The sequence below is a fragment of the Notolepis coatsorum genome (assembly GCF_963971535.1).
Source record: "Notolepis coatsorum genome assembly, chromosome: 9".
NCBI lineage: Eukaryota > Metazoa > Chordata > Actinopteri > Aulopiformes > Paralepididae > Notolepis > Notolepis coatsorum.
Genome location: NC_140173.1, coordinates 95166999 through 95187623, shown reverse-complemented (window position 1 = coordinate 95187623; position 20625 = coordinate 95166999). Strand labels below are relative to the sequence as shown.

Here is a 20625-nt window from a genome sequence, read left to right as displayed (position 1 = left end):
ATTGTTGTCTTTACTGAAGACAACTGAAATTGAGGCTGAAATGCACCAGGCAACATGACAGGGCAGCGAACCTGCCTGCCAACGGGCAACACATTAAACAGAATTTGGTGATGGGAGACATTTCACAAGTTCCAACCAACCCACACTAACACCCTGCTCTCAGAATATAGGTAAACATCAGAGAGACTTTGGTCCCAAGTAGAACACCAGAGCACACAGATTTATCGCCACTAAGGCAACAAGGTATTTTAAAGGGTAGATAGTTTGGGTAGTTTGAGTCTGATGAAGACACTATGCGTGGAGACGTTGGTCTTGAATTAAGTTTATTGGTGTATATCTGTGTGCTCTAGTTCTACTTCAGGCCAAGTCTCTTTGAGGTTTGTCCTCTTGATAAAACACAGTTAATCTGGACTTTACATGCTCCTCTTACCTGGGTCCTGTGATTGAGTGATTGATTGAAAATTGTATTAACAGATTGCAGAATGGGTACAATACAGTACAGCTCAATACACACAATTGTTAAGGGGATGCAGACCAGAGAAAGACTTTCGTCTTGTTTACATCAGGGTTCCCCATTTTCAATTCATAATGAATTATTATGTCTTATTTACCATTTATATTAATGATATTGTCATATTTTTATGCGGAAAACACTATCATATTGCTGACTCTGTACAACTAGCGATTGATAACGTGCAACTCATTTAATGCTCTGCAAGTCGTGCTTATTGACCTCAAGTTTGTACTTGATACAAGCAAAACAATATCCATTATGTTCTCTAGGGCTAGAGATATTATTTACAATGACTTGCATATATCGATGGATCTGACGTTGAAAGAGTTACAAATATCTTGGCATCAGGCTTGATGATTTAATGTACATAATACATTTAAATATGACAGTCATAATCTTGCCATTAAATTGCAGCAAAAGATTGGCTTCCTGTACAGGAACAGAACCAGCTTCCCGATGATCAGCAGAAAGAGGGTCATTGAAGCTATTTTTCTATCTATCTTGAATTATGGATGTGATTTATAGACATGCTGCTCTTTCCACTCTGAAACCTCTAGACACGGTCTAAAATTCTGCTCTCAGATTTACTACTGGTGATAGATATACTCACCACTACATCCTGTATGATAAAGTCGTTGGTCTTCTCTGGCAGAGAGGCGAAATAAACATTGGTATTTCTTTATCTTTAACCCTTGTGCCTCCTTAGCAACTATACTCTTTTTTTGTGTGTTTGTGTGTACAACCGTGGCTGTGTTGATGATTATGTCATGAAATTGTGTCTGTTTGCTTATTTTCCATATATTCACAGAATTTGAAAAGATTAGATTTTGAAACCCTCTAACACAAAAGTTAACAATATTAGCTTTCAAACCGTCCATAGTGGTTTATTTCTTGCCATTAGGGGGTTAGGGTTACCCAGACAGAAAGATAAGGAGAAGGTAAAATCTCATCCCTGTCCCCTAACCATAACCCTACAAACGGAAATATTTGGAATCTTTGATAGATATGTTGAGTTAGGTTCATAGTGGTATTCATAAAAAAATTATTGGAACGAAATATTACAAATTATGACCTTGAACGTGATGCAATCTTTTTATGCACTAACGTGACAACTCTGTCAGTTACCTAACAAGGCACAAGGCTTAAAGCCGTTGCCAGGAAATGACCACTTTATATCTCAATGTTGCTGGATTGGCATGGACCCTGCTGACCTGCTCAAATGACTGGCTCATACTAAAGGTCTCCAGAGTACAGACTGCACTTTGAAAGTCAGCCTTTTGCTTTAATGCCCAGCTTCATGGAATGATCTTCAACTCTCACTAGAAATCAATACCCCACTAACCTATGGACAGTTTAAAAACACGATGAGACATCTCTCTGTGGCTGTTTTAAACTGTCTATCCGTATGTCATGTATGTCAGATGAATTGAAAATGGGGGACCCTGATGTAAACAAGACGAAAGTCTTTCTCTGGTCTGCATCCCCTTAACAATTGTGTGTATTGAGCTGTACTGTATTGTACCCATTCTGCAATCTGTTAATACAATTTTCAATCAATCAATCAAAACATCCTTTTAGTTTTTTGTCCTATTTATTCATTATCTAAGCTTTTTCCCCCCTTTATCTTTATTTTGTGTTTTTATCTGTTTTAATGTGCCTGTAAAATTCGACATCATTGTAAATGAGAGCTTGCTCTCAATGATCTCATCGAGTCTCAACGATTGAATTGAATTGAAAAATACAAAGACATAGTTTGTCCAAGTGGCCCATCTATAGACAACATAAACATTCTGAATGGGCCCAAGTTCACTTCCTGTTGCAGTGTTGATATCAACAGGTGACAGGAAATACACCTGGGCCCAAGCTCAGGCCCTCTGAACAGGTAACCGGAAATACACCTGGGCCCAAGCTCAGGGTCTCTGAACAGGTAACAGGAAATACACCTGGGCCCAAGATCAGGCTCTCTGAACAGGTAACAGGAAATACACATGGGCCCAAGCTCAGGCCCTCTGAACAGGTAACAGGAAATACACCTGGGCCCAAGCTCAGGGTCTCTGAACAGGTAACAGGAAATACACCTGGGCCCAAGCTCAGGCCCTCTGAACAGGTGACAGGAAATACACCTGGGCCCAAGCTCAGGCCCTCTGAACAGGTGACAGGAAATACACCTGGGCGCAAGCTGCGTCTCTACTTTTCGTAGCTCCATTTCTGCAGACCCCTCTCTGATTGGTTGAGCCCATTTCTGCAGACCCCTCTCTGATTGGCCGAGCGCGCGCATGCGCATGAGCTGCGACAAGCGCCTCTAGCCAGGAATCGAAACTCCGTTAAGCTCCAGAGAGAGAGGCTGAAAACCCACAGTTCTTGCCCGACGGATGGGAGCTGAATCCCGGATCCGAGTTTTCTGATAAATACCCCCAAAACATGGAGGTCGCGAACGCAATTTATACGCATGGAAGTATTGATTACGCCATAACGAATCATTAAAAAAATATACCGTTAACTGGAATATGTTGTGTGTGCCTTTACACATATGTTGGATTATGTAATTGGTTTGTCATTAAAAACCAATAATAATCGCTCGCATCGCCGGCTTCGCTGACCAGAGCTCTCTCAGATTCAAAGTTTTAATTGCAGCCTGGAACATACATGTTTCGGAACCAATGTGTAACTAGACAGTTACAATATAACATTTATATTAATTAACCCAGTTAATGCCTTAAGAGAAAGAGTCTGGTGGTCAATGTCGGATTGCTACGGAAATGTTGTGTCTTACTAATAATAACTAATTCCTTGGTCAATAGAAGTCTCTGTGATACTTTCTGAATATGATTTGGGAACATCAAATGGGCAGGGTTATAATAGAAGAAAGACAGTGTAAATAATATAATTAACTCTGAATATAATAATGAGGAAAAATAAACAGGATACACAACAAGGTGCATGATGGCTGTGTTGTGAAATGTGCATAACGTTATGAATAAACCGCGAAGTCACGCGAAATAATGTTATACGCGAATCTGGTAGTACATTTCTTTTTATCTTCTTGATATGATAACATTACATCCGCCTTTTGCCATCAGAGAGGGGCTTCGCTCAACCAATCAGAGAGGGGCTTCGCTCAACCAATCAGAGAGGGGTCTGCAGAAATGGGCTCAACCAATCAGAGAGGGGTCTGCAGAAATGGAGCTACGAAAAGTAGAGACGCGCCCAAGCTCAGGCCCTCTGAACAGGTGACAGGAAATACACCTGCGCCCCCGTAGCCGCATTTCTCGGAGACGCTCTCTGATTGGCCACTGCCTGACGCTCTCTGATTGGCCACTGACATGTTTGCCCAATCGCGTGACGAGCTGTGTCTTTGCCCATTTCCTCGTCGAACAGCCTGCAAACTACCTAGCGTTCTATCGCCATGCTCTAAGACAAACTCTAACCTTAACCAACTTCGAAAGAGTGCCTAAGCTTAACCGTCGAAAGAACTTGCCGTCACGCTCTAAGACAAACTCTAACCTTAACCAACTTCGAAAGAGTGCCTAAGCTTAACCAGTGTAGAAACAGGCGTCGGCCAATCAGAGAGCGTCTCTGAGAAATGCGGCTACAGGAAAAAATAATGCATCAGGCTCTCTGAACAGACACCTTTGACTCTTTCTACCTCTGGCCACAAGGTGGGGGCATTGTCCTACATTACAGAATGTGTAGTGTAGTTAAGTTTAGTTTAGTTGAGTGCTGTGTAGTTTAGTTGAATGTAATATAGTGAAGATGATGGATCTATTCAGGGACTCGTTTAGACAACAGGGACACGTCCCCAAGGACTTCAAAATTGCAAGAGTGACCCCTCTGCACAAAAAGGGCAGCAAATTAGACCCAGGCAACTACCGCCCTGTTTCTATTCTTACCTCCATCTCGATAGTCATGGAGAAAATAGTCTTCGAACAGGTCGAAAAGTACCTGGCGGAAAAAAATCTAATCTACGAATTCCAATCTGGCTTCAGAACGTCCCACTCCACTGACACATGCCTTCTCTATTTGAACGACCACATCAAACAAGAGGTGGACGCGGGCAAATACTGCGGCATGGTCATGCTGGACCTACAAAAGGCCTTCGACACTGTCAATCACTCCATTCTGATTGACAAGCTAAAAGCAATTGGTTTTGATAGCTTATCAGTGAGTTGGATGCAATCCTATCTGGAGGGGAGAGAACAGATGGTAGAGGTAAACGGTACTCTACCCCCCCCCCCCCCCCCTCACAGTGAGCTGTGGTGTTCCACAAGGAAGCATACTAGGACCGCTACTCTTCCTAATTTATGCAAATGACATGTCGTCAGCCTGTGACTGCAACTTGTTCCTGTTTGCGGACGACTCAGCCCTGCTGGTCTCTGACAAGAACAAGTTGCAGGTTGAAAAAACCCTCAGCTCGGAACTAGGCAAAATCTGCATATGGCTCGCTGATAACAAACTATCATTACACATGGGCAAAACAGAGTCCATTCTCTTCCGGTCAAATAACAAACTCAGCAAGACCGACCTCTTCTCAGTTGCAGTGGGTGACAATATTGTCACAAGGAAAGATGAAATTACCTACCTGGGTTCCATCCTAGAGGCAAATCTTTCCTGTGACAAAATGGCATCCAATGTAATAAAAAAAGTCAACCAACGAACTAGATTCTTGTACCGGATCTCCTCTCTGGTAAACAAGAATACCCTGAAGACTCTGGCAGGAGCACTCATTCAACGGTACTACGACTATGCGTGCACCTCATGGTACCAAAGCACCTCAAAGGCGCTTAAAACAAAATTACAAACATCACAAAACAAACTGGTCAGACTACTACTTGACCTTACCCCCAGAACCCACCTCACCCCTGCCCACTTTGACAACCTAGGATGGCTTAGAGTAGACGACAGAGTACAGCAACTTGCAATGGGCCTGGTCTACAAGATACACTATACGACTAAGGTACCCATGTACATGTCAAAATACTTCCCAAAGGTCAGTGAATACCACAACCACTACACCAGAGGAAGCTCAACAAATCATGTTAAACCCAGATTCGGCTCAAACAAGGGACTAAATACGTTTCGCAATTATGCCACATCAATGTGGAACGCCCTACCCAAAGCTGTAAAGGAATGTGAATCCCTACCCACATTCAAAACCGCTCTTAAAGAGCACCTACGGGAGGCTGCAATTCGAAACTGGCCACCGTAAATGCCCAAAACCCCCACCACCTCCTAAATAGACAGTCTCCTCCCCACCGCATGTATATATTCCCTCCCCGCCGTATGTATATCTCTCTCCCACCCACCCACCCCCTCCTAATGTACAGTCCCCTCCCCATCATATGTATATACTCTGTCAGGATCTAGGGGTAACAGTACTGTATATTTGAATACCGTTTATGTCACAAATGTATCAGTACTAAATACCTATATGTCCCTATGCCATAAATGTCATGTATGTTGTGTATGTCATAAATGTCTATATGAATTGAAAATGGGGGACCCTGATGGAAACAAGACAAACGTCTTTCTCAGGTCTGCATCCCCTTAACAATTGTGTGTATTGAGCCGTACTGTATTGTACCCATTCTGCAATCTGTTAAATAAAGTTTTCATTAATTCATTCACAAACGTTTCACGTCAAGGATCACAAGAGATCCAGACCACAGCAGACCCCCAAACAGATCTACATTAGACCACAGTAGATCTCCAAACAGATCTACATTAGACCACAGCAGATCTCCAAACAGATCTACATTAGAACACAGCAGATCTCCAAACATATCTACATTAGACCACAGCAGATCTCCAAACAGATCTACATTAGAACACAGCAGATCTCCAAACAGATCTACATTAGAACACAGCAGATCTCCAAACAGATCTACATTAGAACACAGCAGATCTCCAACAGATCTACATTATAACACAGATCTACATTAGACCACAGCAGATCGCCAACAAATCTACATTAGAACACAGATCTACATTAGACCACAGCAGATCTCCAACAGATCTACATTAGAACACAGATCTACATTAGACCACAGGAGATCTCCAACAGATCTACATTAGAACACAGATCTACATTAGACCACAGCAGATCTCCAACAGATCTACATTAGAACACAGATCTACATTAGAACACAGCAGATCTCCAACAGATCTACATTAGAACACAGATCTCCAACAGATCTACATTAGAACACAGATATCTAACTGATCTACATTAGAACACAGATCGCCAACAGATCTACATTAGAACACAGATCTCTAACAGATCTACATTAGAACACAGATCTCCAACAGATCTACATTAGAACACAGATATCTAACAGATCTACATTAGAACACAGATCTCCAACAGATCTACATTAGAACACAGATCTCTAACAGATCTACATTAGAACACAGCAGCTCTACATTAGAACACAGCAGCTCTAACAGATCTACATTAGAACACAGCATCTCTCCAACAGATCTACATTAGAACACAGCAGATCTCCAAACAGATCTACATTAGACCACAGCAGATCTCCAAACAGATCTACATTAGAACACAGCAGATCTCCAAACAGATCTACATTAGAACACAGCAGATCTCCAAACAGATCTACATTAGACCACAGCAGATCTCCAACAGATCTACATTAGAACACAGATCTACATTAGAACACAGCAGATCTCCAACAGATCTACATTAGAACACAGATCTCCAACAGATCTACATTAGAACACAGATATCTAACAGATCTACATTAGAACACAGATCGCCAACAGATCTACATTAGAACACAGATCTCTAACAGATCTACATTAGAACACAGATCTCCAACAGATCTACATTAGAACACAGATATCTAACAGATCTACATTAGAACACAGATCTCCAACAGATCTACATTAGAACACAGATCTCTAACAGATCTACATTAGAACACAGCAGCTCTACATTAGAACACAGCAGCTCTAACAGATCTACATTAGAACACAGCATCTCTCCAACAGATCTACATTAGAACACAGCAGATCTCCAAACAGATCTACATTAGACCACAGCAGATCTCCAAACAGATCTACATTAGAACACAGCAGATCTCCAAACAGATCTACATTAGAACACAGCAGGGTGTTGCTGCAGCCGACTATCGCATATGGTGTCTCAGGCATTCTGTAGTCGACATGTGTCAACAGATGTACATGCCTGTTTGAATTTATGTTGTGCCATTGTTACTGTAAAAATGTAATGATTGTGATTAGGGATGCTCGATATTGGCTTTTTTACCGATACCGATATTCCGATATTGTCCAACTCTTAATTTCCGATACCGATATCAACCGATATCAACCGATACCGATATATGAAGGGTTTCCCCGTCCAAAAAACTGAATAATTTCAGGTAACTAATAATTTCACTGGATATATATATAACAAATATTGTTATTGTTTTTTTTTTTTTTAAACGATACCGATATTTTCCGATATCACATTTTACTGCCGATATCGGCCGATAATATCGGTCGGCCGATAATATCGGACATCCCTAATTGTGATATGATGTTGTTAATGAGACGATGAGCTGTATGTGTGTGTCACTGGAATTTCCCAGTGAGGGATTAATAAAGGATATTCTTATTCTTAGAACACAGATTTCCAACAGATCTACATTAAAACACAGGGAACTCCATCTGAACAACATCAAGTGCACAATTATTAATCACCAGTTGCAGCACAAATATTTATTTTATTGACTCGTCTGATAAGAGAGGGAGAGAGGGAGGGAGGTAGAGGGATATTAGGAGAAACAGCATTTCCTCATATTGTTAATGATTTCCTTCCAAATATGATCTGAACCCTGATCTGCTCTATCAGACAGTGAATAGCAACAGGAAACATGGGAGGATCTGAACCTGTGACGCTTTGACTACGTGGTACATGCTTTAGCCTGCTGGGAAGTTGTGACATTGCAGACTGACGAGTGAGAGTGAGTGCGTGTGTGCATGCGTGTTTATGGGTACACGCTGATTGTTACAATATATGTCACTCTTAGCATTGTTCTGATAATGACGACCTTTGTAACACACACTAACACGCACACTACACACTGACACACACTACTCACTAACACACACACACATTTGTTGTGTTGGTCTGATTTTGATGACCTTTGTAGAATACTGTCACACACACACACTATCACCTGGCTAAGGATTCTGGGAGGTCAGTTAGAGGTGAGAGTGTGGGAGGGGCTTAATGAATTAACTTTTAGGCTGCAGCCAATCATCGTTCACCATATTTGATTGCAGCCAATCATGGAAAAGCACTTTACTTGAACAAACTGAGATGCAGTATAGCAGTATATAATAGAAGACTTGATCAGTAGTATATATAATATCAGCAGTATATATAACAGAACAGTTGATGAGCAGTATATCAGTATATATAACAGAACAGTTGATCAGCAGTATAGCAGTATATATAACAGAACAGTAGATCAGCAGTATATATAATAGAACAGTTGATCAGCAGTACAGTATATATAATAGAACAGTTGATCAGCGTTAGTGCCTTGCTCTACCCATTGAGCTACACAAGGAATGGAACCCCTAACCCTGTCACACCCTATTCCTGCCCTCTCTCTCTCTCTCTCTCTCTCTCTCTCTCTCTCTCTCTCTCTCTCTCTCTCTGATTACAGGCACGGAGTCAGGTGTGTGAGAGCACAGGGAGCAGCTGATTGACATCTGTGTGCTGATTGCTTCACCTACATAGACCTGGCTCAGATTTCATCATGCTGCCTGATCGTAGTTTAGTATTCTCAGTCCTCCATCTGGCTCCACGTCCTGTTCACTACTCCTGGATCCCGTGTATGACCTCCGCCTGCCTGACCATTCTCCTTGCCCACTCCCCCGACCGTCTGAGTATCTGATCCCGTGTTTACGACCCCACGCCTGTGTGACTACCCTGCTCCATATATGCCCCCTGGACTGTACGAATACCTCCTCTGTTTATGACCTACCTCTGTCTGGACTGTTCCACCCTTGCTATAATAAAATACCAGTCTTTTGGGTTATACCAAGACCTGTCTGCATTGTCTCTGTGTCTGCATATTGGGTTCAATATACGCTCAGCCGTGACAAACCCTGGCAGTATTAGTGCCTTGCCCTATCCATTGAGCTACACAGGGAATGGAACCCCAACCCTGGCAGTATTAGTGCCTTGCTCTACCCATTGAGCTACACAGGGAATGGAACCCCTAACCCTGGCAGTATTAGTGCCTTGCCCTATCCATTGAGCTACACAGGGAATGGAACCCCTAACCCTGGCAGTATTAGTGCCTTGCTCTACCCATTGAGCTACACAGGGAATGGAACCCCTAACCCTGGCAGTATTAGTGCCTTGCTCTACCCATTGAGCTACACAGGGAATGGAACCCCTAACCCTGGCAGTGTTTATCCCATTCTGAATAACAGGACAAAGGCCAATCTGTATGAACACCTAGTGCTATTCTCTCTCTCTCTCACACACACACTCAACACCTGTTGGTCATAAGTAATGCTGTGTCATATCTATTAATATCTTGACAGGGAGACCCTTGTCCGCTGCTCTTGTGTGTGTGTGTGTGTGTGTGTGTGTGTGTATCAGACACACACACTCAGCCACCATCTCCCAGGTTCAGTTGTATCAACCACTGCTAATATTACTAGTAGGGTACCACAGGGCTAAAAGCCCCCCTTATAAGTGCATAGTGGGTCTACGTAGGATTCCTTTCTTTACATATTAAAAGCCCCCCACCATGTGGAAAATGCCCCCTTCAGTATTGGAGCATATTACTCCTAATTATGATACATTACTTATCCAAGTTGTAAAGTAATTTTATTTATTTAAGATTAATAGTGTGAAAGTGTGAATGTGATAAATCGCCTGGACAAACTCAACCTCTACTGTCTTTAACTGAATGTGATAAATCACCTGGATAAACTCAACATCTACCGTCTTTAACTGAATGTGATAAATCACCTGGACAAACTCAACCTCTACCGTCTTTAACTCAATGTGATAAATCACCTGGACAAACTCAACCTCTACTGTCTTTAACTGAATGTGATAAATCACCAGGACAAACTCAACATCTACTGTCTGAATGTGATAAATCACCAGGACAAACTCAACCTCTACCGTCTTTAACTGTCTATGAATGAACACAACCCACATTTACCATGTTATGGTAACTAGGATTGAAAACACTGCTCATCTGAATCAATTGTGTTCCTTAGTTTCCTATAGCAGCTGATTCAACACAACATTAAAACCAGAAAGAAGACAACCTGCCATGTTCTTTTTCATTAATGTATTTATTACTTTTGTTCGTTCATCCATCCAGTCGATGTGCACATAGCTGCCTCTACTACAGTTAACAAGCAGCCCCAGCAAAAATACTTTACAACTTTACAGTAAAACAAGTTAAAACAAACTTTCTTCTCTCAGGCCTGTGAAACCAGGTAAATACAATAATCCTCCTTTACTGGGGGGTGGGTGGGGGTGTGAGCCATAGGTAGACACAGAGTTTTGTCTTTGTAGTCTTCAGTAGCAGCCATGTTAGCCCCATGATCCTGCTCCACGGCTGTTGCTAGGCAACCGGTGACTCATGCTGGCCCTCTCACCATGACGGTGATGTTGTTGTGGAGTGTGCAGTGTTTGCATCCCATCTAGCACCTGGATTCAACTCTGTCTCTCTATGGCTCTCTCAGGATAAGGAGGGGCTGCTTCAGTAACCAATCAGAACAGACTCTGGACGGAGCTCTAGAAGAACACAAAGCGTAGGTTCCGACCAGAGTTATTGAACATGCGATATCTTTCTGTCTGTCCGGCACATTGGAACCAACAGCGGTGATGACATGGGAGGTGTGTGCCCTTCAGTGTCTTTCTCCTCTCGGCTCACAGAATTAACCCACGTCTCGGCACCGGTTCACCGCTGTCTGACCCTGTATCCAGTCTTCCTTCATGAGTTATTTGATGGTTTAAAGATGGGGTTGACTCGGCTAGCGTGTTGTCATGGAAACAGTATGAGTGACAGGTCGGGCCGGGCGACCTATTGTGATCAGTGTTTTTTTTCCCTTTTAAATGATAACTGTTCTTCTCGTTGTCATGGTATGTATGTGATAAATAAACCTCTTGAATCTTGGTACAGATTCAAAAAGAAAAGAAAAAAAGGGACAGTTTTTTATGTTTAACAGCCTGTATAATACATCACGTCCTGCCTCAGAGAGGAAGTGGCATAACGGTGTGCGTGCAAGCTCATTGGCTCACAGGGGAAGGACTTCCTTTTAAAGCAACAAAATAAATAAAGACGTAATTTATCATACAAGCAATTAAACATAAATTATATATATCAAACACAACGCATTGAGATGAAATATGGTGCAGGTATATTGTGGCGGCCTTATGACGAGGCTGATTTGAGGTACGCCACCAGATCCTGGCGCTCGCCCTTCTTCTTGATGCCCGCGAAGATCATCTTGGTTCCTGGAATGTATTTCTTGGGGTTCTCTAGGTAATCCATCAGCGTGCCTTCCTCCCATATGATGCCTGAGGAGAAACACAGACTCAGTATGAGACAAACAGGACAGAATGAGACAAACAGTGCAGTATGAGACACTCAGTATGAGACAAGCAGTATGAGACACTCAGTATGAGACACTCAGTATGAGACAAACAACAGGACAGTATGAGACACTCAGTATGAGACACTCAGTATGAGACAAACAGGACAGTATGAGACAAACAGTATGAGACACTTAGTATGAGACAAACAGGACAGTATGAGACACTCAGTATGAGACAAACAGTATGAGACAAACAGTATGAGACACTCAGTATGAGACACTCAGTATGATACAAACAACAGGACAGTATGAGACACTCAGTATGAGACAAATAGGACAGTATGAGACACTCAGTATGAGACACTCAGTATGAGACAAACAGGACAGTATGAGACACTCAGTATGAGACACTCAGTATGAGACAAACAGGACAGTATGAGACACTCAGTATGAGACACTCAGTATGAGACAAACAGGACAGTATGAGACACTCAGTATGAGACACTCAGTATGAGACTAACAGGACAGTATGAGACACTCAGTATGAGACACTCAGTACGAGACAAACAGTGCAGTATGAGACACTCAGTATGAGACAAACAGGACAGTATGAGACACTCAGTATGAGACAAACAGTGCAGTATGAGACACTCAGTATGAGACAAACAGGACAGTATGAGACACTCAGTATGAGACACTCAGTATGAGACAAACAGGACAGTGTGAGAACTCTGTCAGATCAACTCTGCTGTCCACACAGCTGAGGACTGGGAGCTTCTGCTCTCCAAGCCAGGAGGAGCAACAAGGAGAGGACGGTGTGATCATGAGAGGCTGGACTCTCAGCATCCCAGTCCAGTCCGTCAGTGGTCCCCTCCTTCTTCTGGCTTGGAGGGCCGTAAACCTAATAGTAAACCTAAACCTAAACCTAAACCTAATAGGATAGAGGTTTCTCACCCAACAAGAGTAAACAAATGTTTTGCTAGCATAAATTCCACCTGGAACAGCGCTAGTTGTACTAATGGCAGTAGCAGTGGTAGTACCGTAAAACTCCCATTATACAACGGCATGCAAATTTCTCGATTCTGATTGGCCATTCACACGTCTTTATTGGCAACAATCCACGGTCCTGGGCTCAGGACCCGCCCACAACCGAATCACATAACCCTCCCCGGCTCACTCCGGGAGAAAACAAGATCGCGGACAACAAATGGTTATGTTGAAAGCACCATAACGACTAAATATGAAGCGATTCTGTCAAGGGGAATTTGTTAGTCCTTTAAACAATGTTGGATGATGTAATTGATGGGTCTTGAGTCAATCTAGAACAAAAGAAAAATCGCGGTTTGATTGATAGATTAATTGATTGATTTAAATTTCTTCCTTCCTACTTTCTACTGACTGCAGCGTTCTCTCTCACACTGTCCGACGCTGGCGTACCCACAAACACACACACACACATACACACACACACACACACACACACATACACACACACACGCACGCACACACACACACACACCGTGACACACACACACACACACACGCACACACACACACACACACACACACACTCCTGTCTGCAACAGCGGGGGAGTCAGACTGAGAGAGAAGCAGCGCTGTTTTAAGTGAGCATGGTCTATTGAATTGATTGATTGGTTGATTGCTAATTTTATTACTGTACCCCTGGTTTCCAACTGGTTAAGTTTAGGCTAAAAGAAATAAATAAAAAAATAGGGCGAAGAAAACGTTTTTTTTCCTATAGGGCAAAGAAAACGTTTTTTTTCCTATAGGGCAAAGAAAACCTTTTAATTTGTTTTACCTACTTTATATAGAAGCATCTAAGAATGAAGTTCTATGGAAAGTAGGTCTGCATTCCCTTAACAATTGTGTGTATTGAGCCGTACTGTATTGTACCCATTCTGCATCTGGTAATAAAATTTTCAATCAATCATTCCAATAATACACAGTTGGATGTGTTAGTTGGTTGGATGCACTTCAAGCTGCTTCCACATGAGGCAACTTCTCTCAATCATTCCAATAATACACAGTTGGATGTGTTAGTTTGGTTGGATGCACTTCAAGCTGCTTCCACATGGAGGCAACTTGTCTTTTTTGTAGTTGTGGGAACTACTTTTTCTGGCGGATGGTTTTTTCAATAAATCTTCGATTAATGTGTGTTTATTGTATAGAAATAAGGTTGGATGAATCTGGCAGTTGTATAAAAGCTTTACACCACGTGCAGTCGTGATTTGTGACCAATAAACCATGCCTAGGGGGGTCTAACGACCCTCGGCTGCGCCTCGGGCCTAACGACCACCCCTAGGCATGGTTTATTGGTCACAAACCACTCCTGCGTGTGATGTAATGCTTAAATAGAAGCCGAGTCTGGCCAGGTGTGGTTGCACGTTTTGACAAATAAAGGCCGATCTCAATGGTGCTGAAGGTCTGACTCTCTGCACAGTAGCTGCTGAGCCTAATTTTTATACAAGTAATATTATAGTATTTCCCATTTTTTCTGAGCAAGAGTTTATATAAATAGTTGATATAATTGATATAAATGCAGTCCATAAAGGCCTGTCCCATATAGCCTATAGGCTGGTTGAGTTCAGTGATTGAAACTAATAAAAGCCTAAGTTTCATGGGAATAGCATTAGTCGCATAAGTATTCATAGCAGTTGTTGCAGTAATAGTTGAAGTAGCAGAAGTAGTACTAGGAGCAGCTGGCTGGGTAAATCTAATGTTGGTCCAGGAGTTGACGGTCCGAATCCCTCCCAGGCGCCCCATTCTAGCCCTGGAGCCACATGTCCAAGCATCCCATCTAAGCAGCGGTTGTCTCACCTTTACTCTTGTTGGCGTCTGAGTAGGAGTAGCCCTCCGCCTGGCCCGTCTTGCGCCCAAACAGGCCCCACAGGTTGGGTCCCACCTTGTGCTTCCCTCCCTCCTCTATTGTGTGGCACTGAGCGCACTTCTGGACGAATGCCTTCTTGCCCTTTCCAACGTCTCCCATAGCTAGAGAAGGACAGAGAGATTAGGGGAGGTCAAATTCACAATGGTAAATATAGACTGTATTTATATAGAGCTTTTATCCAAAGTGCTTTGCAACGTATGCCTCGCATTCACACACTGACGGTGGAGGCGACCATTATGGGTTAAGACACCTTGACACGCTGCCGGGAAGAGCCGGAATTGAACCGGGAACCTTCTGATTACCAGACGACCGCTCTACCTCCTGAGCCACTGTGAAATACTGGTACATTGAGCTGGAAAGTCTCTCTTTCTTCAATAGAGTAGTTTTAAAAGTAATTTTGGTTGTACTGCAGGTTGTAGGATTAAAACTGGTTTTCTTGACATGTACTTTTGGGGTTAATTTTTTATTTATTTTTTATAAGACTGCCTGAGGCTATGTGTCCACTAAAAGCCTTTTTTTCAAGGCGGACCGCTTTGAAAAAAGAAAAAAAAAGCTCTGAGCGTTTTTCTGAGGCTTGCGCCAGCCGCGGCTCCGCCCCTTCCTCGATGAGTTACATTGATGAGCACGCTCCTTTCCAAAAGTTGAACTAGTTTCAACTTTATGAACTGGGAGCGCTCCGACCAAAAATGCTGCTGCCGAGAGCTCATAAAACGCGAGGCGCGGCGCTGGGAAGAGGAGCGCGCCTGTCGCGTCTCCAGCATAGAAATGAATGACAGAAAGGAGCTGACAACTCATAAAACGTCCCTGGTGGACACACACAAGCCCTGAGGCAGTAGTGGAGGGTGTCGTCTTGTAGCCATGGCAACACCGCTCTGCTGTAAACACAGAGTAATTACTGGATGAGATGTGTGTCAAATTTATTAATTTGATTTTGTGACCACGAATGAAGGAACATCTACTCAACCATTTCCTTTCAATCCTTTTTAATTCGAGTAATGGTTAAAAGGGGCTATAACTCACAACACGCATTTAGAAAACAGACACATTGAGAGTTACAGTGAACGTCCCATTAAAGGCCTTTGCTGTGCTTGGATCTGGCCCGTGCCATCTTGAAGGTCATTTAAAGTGAAACAACGCTGTGGACTGTAGCAACAAGTAGCTGGTCCCACAAATGTAGTCTAGGAGCATATTCATAGTATTCTCACATGTCATACCAACCAATACGGTGAAATGCCACAGCTCATCATTGGCCATGGTTGTTGTCATTGAATGTTAAAGAACTTGTTATTTGATTTCAATCACCTTGTTGTGTGACAGCCAAGATGTCTGCCAGGGAACACTACCGATATCATAATGGCTCTAGTCTCGTGTGTGAATAAATCCGCTACACAAAATGGGAGTCCCCACATGACAAGAGTAGAAATGTTATTCACTAATTAATTCACAAGCCAGCATGACAGTCCTGATGTCCTGATTAATTGAAAATGGGGGACCCTGATGTAAACTAGACGAAAGTCTTTCTCTGGTCTGCATCCCATTAACAATTTTGTGTATTGAGCTGTACTGTATATTGTACCCATTCTGCAATCTGTTAATAAAGTTTTCAATCAATCAATCAATCAATCAATCGATCAATCAATCAGTCAATTTGTCATGTGGGTCGACTCTGTGGCTGATTATTTTGTCCTCAATATGTCATCAAGTTTATTCACTGTCTTCTTGAAGGTCACTTAAGGTAAACACCCTCATACGTGAGGCAGGAAGGAGGTTGTTGCCGCCTCCTACGAGTCACCTGAGGTAACAGTGGCGACTGTAGCACTTGTGGGCTCCACCAGAGGGCGTACAGATTATTTTAAACCCCATATGCACCAAAATCTCTGTCGGCGCCATGTTGGGAAGGTCATTCTGAGTAACCGGCTGATAGGACCCCCCCCCCCCCCCCCCGTCACCGACACCTCTAGCGGAGTCAAACAGCACATAACATAATATTTTAAAAGGTTTAGTTATTATACTCTTCTATACAATATGTCATACCGATAACAAACACAGAGAAACAGGTACAAAGACTGGTTGGCTGCAAGTTCTCTCTCTCTCTCTCTCTCTCTCTCTCTCTCTCTCTCTCTCTCCGCCAACGCTCTAATCAACATTCATTCACGCGCTCCCTCCCCCTCACGAGCTCCATGTAGTGAACATTAGCGACACCGTGAGGATGAATGGGTGTAGTTTTCCTGCCTATATAGGTTGTGGTATTGTATCATTGTATGTTACTCATTTCTCATTTGTACCACTACTTACAAAATGTGCAAATATGAAGGAAACAAATGAAACATAGTCTCTCGTCCTTGTTCTGGTCTAAGCATTCTGGTACTGATCCAGGATCAGATCAGTACCCGACATGGCGGGCTGGTAGGTAGCATCCTCCTCGGTCCCTTTCAAGGACAGACTATAGGCATAGCAGCGACCCCCCAACAGTTCAACTCAAACTGATATTCTGACTGAAAGGAAATGGCTGGAGATTAAATTGGACTATTAGCTGGCCAGGACACATGCGGCTCAATAACACGAAATAGTTTCTAAATAGTAATAACTCCACGTTTAAGAATGAAAAAGATGCTTCAATCTTGAATCCAAAAGTAATACAGATTTGTATATGACACCAAATCTCGATCATAATCTCACTTGTGAAATCACTCAGCAAACCTCTCGAATAAATACCAGCTATTCAACTGTCAGAGATCAGACCTCTTTCATATCAGAGTCAGTTTCTGTCATTCAATAAATGAATCTTGAGTATAACCTGAAAGGCACCGAGCTGTATTATCAAAGGACACACAGCATCCCTCTCCTCTTCTCACACCTCACTATTCCTTCCGACCACGGATGTCTCCCCAAATCATAATGAACCCGATAAATCAACAAAGCCACATGATATATGAAATGTATTACCTTTAGTTTAAAATCTTAGGTTTTCTGTTAATAAAAGAAGTCCCCGTTGAACGGTGCTGCAGGATTCCACAGGGAGACTGATGAGGGCGGAAACAAGGTCACTGCTTTAAGAGGCACCGGCTGATGACGCCATCTGTCAGGCGCTAACCAATCACGTGCCGCCTCTCGTAGGATTCATTAAAAATACATCGTTCCTTCACGGTCCCATTGTCACTGTGTGTCCTTGTTTGTCTCCTACTGACGTTTTACTATTAAAACCAGTGGATTAGGGCATTACAAAAATATATTCCCGTGATCAAGAACAGGAATAGTCACATGCTGGGCCCAACATTTAGACACTTTCGTCTCAGATCTGTAAACACGAGGAGTGAAGAGTTCATAGAAGGATGCGAGAATTTGGTTTGGAACGTAATCCCGTCTCGGCGTTCCTCCATGGAAACGCACCTGCCTTGTAAGGAGATACAGATTCAATGTTGAATTTACTATTACCCAAATTATTATGCAACAATTAATTACATTGGCTATATGTAGTATACAGTAGAACACTATACTTAAGTTGACATAATTGTTTAATATAAATCCATTACATATTATTAATTTGTAGTATGCAGTATAATATAAATAATCACTGCTAAATGTGTTTTGATTGTTAATAATATTTTGGAATTACGTGCATAGTTATCAAAACTCCCTTTAAAAAAACTCACTTATTACGAAGTGTTAGCAGAGAAATCATGCATACAGTGAAATGGACCCTGTTCATATTATTCTTCCTGAGTTTTAAGCCACGTTACATCCACCTTTTATTTGTATTATGTCATTGGCAGTGTGATTGATTGACTAGGAGCGTGTGAGAAGTGATGTGTTTACATAGCTTTCCCTCTGCTACAGAACACACAAATTTCCTGAGATGCCCTCAGCTCAGACTCGCGTGTGTGCTCTCTCTCTCTCTCTCTCTCTCTCTCTCTCTCTCTCTCTCTCTCTCTCTCTCTCTCTCTCTCTCTCTCTCTCTCTCTCTCACACATACATACACACACACATACATACATACACACACACACACACACACACACACACGCACACACACACACACACACACACACACACACACACACACACACACACACACACACACACACACACACACACACACACACACACACACCACGTGCTGAAGACAGAATGTCAGCGATGCCTCCATTGGGATCAAATTCTCCATACAGCCCCCGCCCCCCCTCCCTCACGCGCACTCTCTTGATTTATCGTCACGGTCGTTTCTGACGTCATATACTTGATAACAGTACACCGGTGCAGCAAGTGATGTAAAATATTTTAACCAAGAAGAGATCATGGCAACAATGAACAAGATAAAATAAAGCTTTGCTGTATCTATTTATTTATCTATCTATCTATCTATCTATCTATCTATCTATCTATCTATCTATCTATCTATCTATCTATCTATCTATCTATCTATCTATCTATCTATCTATCTATCTATCTATCTATCTATCTATCTATCTATCTATCTATACAGTATATATATATATATATCGATCTGAAATTAAATATACTATAATTATTTATTATGTAAATTATGGATGAGTTGGTCGCAGTCAACCAGCACCTGCTAACGGGTTGGACCCTTTAGTTCAGCTGGTTAGTGCGGTTGCCTGTGGATCCTGGTCACAGGTTCAAATCCCTCCGTCACACTGTGGTCTATATGATTTGTTATTGTAACTAATAATAGGAAATAATAGTGAAATAATGAAGCTGAAGTGATGATGGTGTAATTACCACTGCCGTTGGTCGTTTTGTATAAAAAAGGACAGACAGGGCACAGCGGAGATACAATTATATGAGTCCTCATAGAAGAGATGATCTTAGTGTAATAATGACATTACTGTATAATAGCGTAGCCCATGTGCTTGCACCTCATGGTACCAAAGCACCTCAAAGGCACTAAAAACAAGATTACAAACATCACAAAACAAACTGGTCAGAGTCAGACTACTTCTTGACCTTACTCCTAAAACCCACCTCACCCCTGCCCACTTTGACAACCTAGGATGGCTTAGAGTAGACGACAGAGTACAGCCATTTGCAATGGGCCTGGTCTACAAGATACACTACACCACTAAGGTACCCATGTACTTGTCGAAATACTTCCCAAAGGTCAGTGAATACCACGACCACAACACCAGAGGGAGTTCCACAAATCATGTTCAACCCAGATTCAGCTCAAACAAGGGACTAAACACGTTTAGCAATTATGCCACATCAATGTGGAACGCCCTACCCACAGCCGTACATCTTTTTGAATCCCTACCCACCTTCAAAACTGCTCTCAAAGAGCAGCTACGGAAGGCTGCAATTCGAAATTGGCCCCTGTAAATATCCAACACCCCCCCCCCCCCCAATGTACAGTTTCTTCCCCCTCAAATGTATATACTCTCTTTTTAGACTATTTTTGTACTCATAAAATGTACTGTATATTTGTATATCTTATAAATGTCTGGATGTAACAGTACTGTTTATCTGTATGTCGTGTATGTCATAAATGTTACGATGAATTGAAAATGGGGGACCCTGATGTAAACAAGACGAAAGTCTTTCTCTGGTCTGCATCCCCTATTGCAGTGGTTCCCAAAGTCGG

At 42.4% G+C, this 20625-nt stretch overlaps 1 protein-coding gene across 1 annotated transcript; it reads right to left on the bottom strand.

Annotated features, from left to right (window-relative positions):
* Positions 1-10868: 10868 nt before the first annotated feature.
* cycsb (cytochrome c, somatic b) lies at positions 10869-18040 on the bottom strand. The gene is made up of 3 exons (XM_084321377.1): positions 17970-18040; positions 14954-15124; positions 10869-12098 (listed from the first exon to the last, which is right to left on the bottom strand). Exons 2-3 carry the CDS (start codon positions 15120-15122, stop codon positions 11953-11955), a joined length of 315 nt encoding a protein of 104 aa, XP_084177503.1. The 5' UTR covers positions 15123-15124; positions 17970-18040; the 3' UTR covers positions 10869-11952.
* Positions 18041-20625: the final 2585 nt, after the last annotated feature.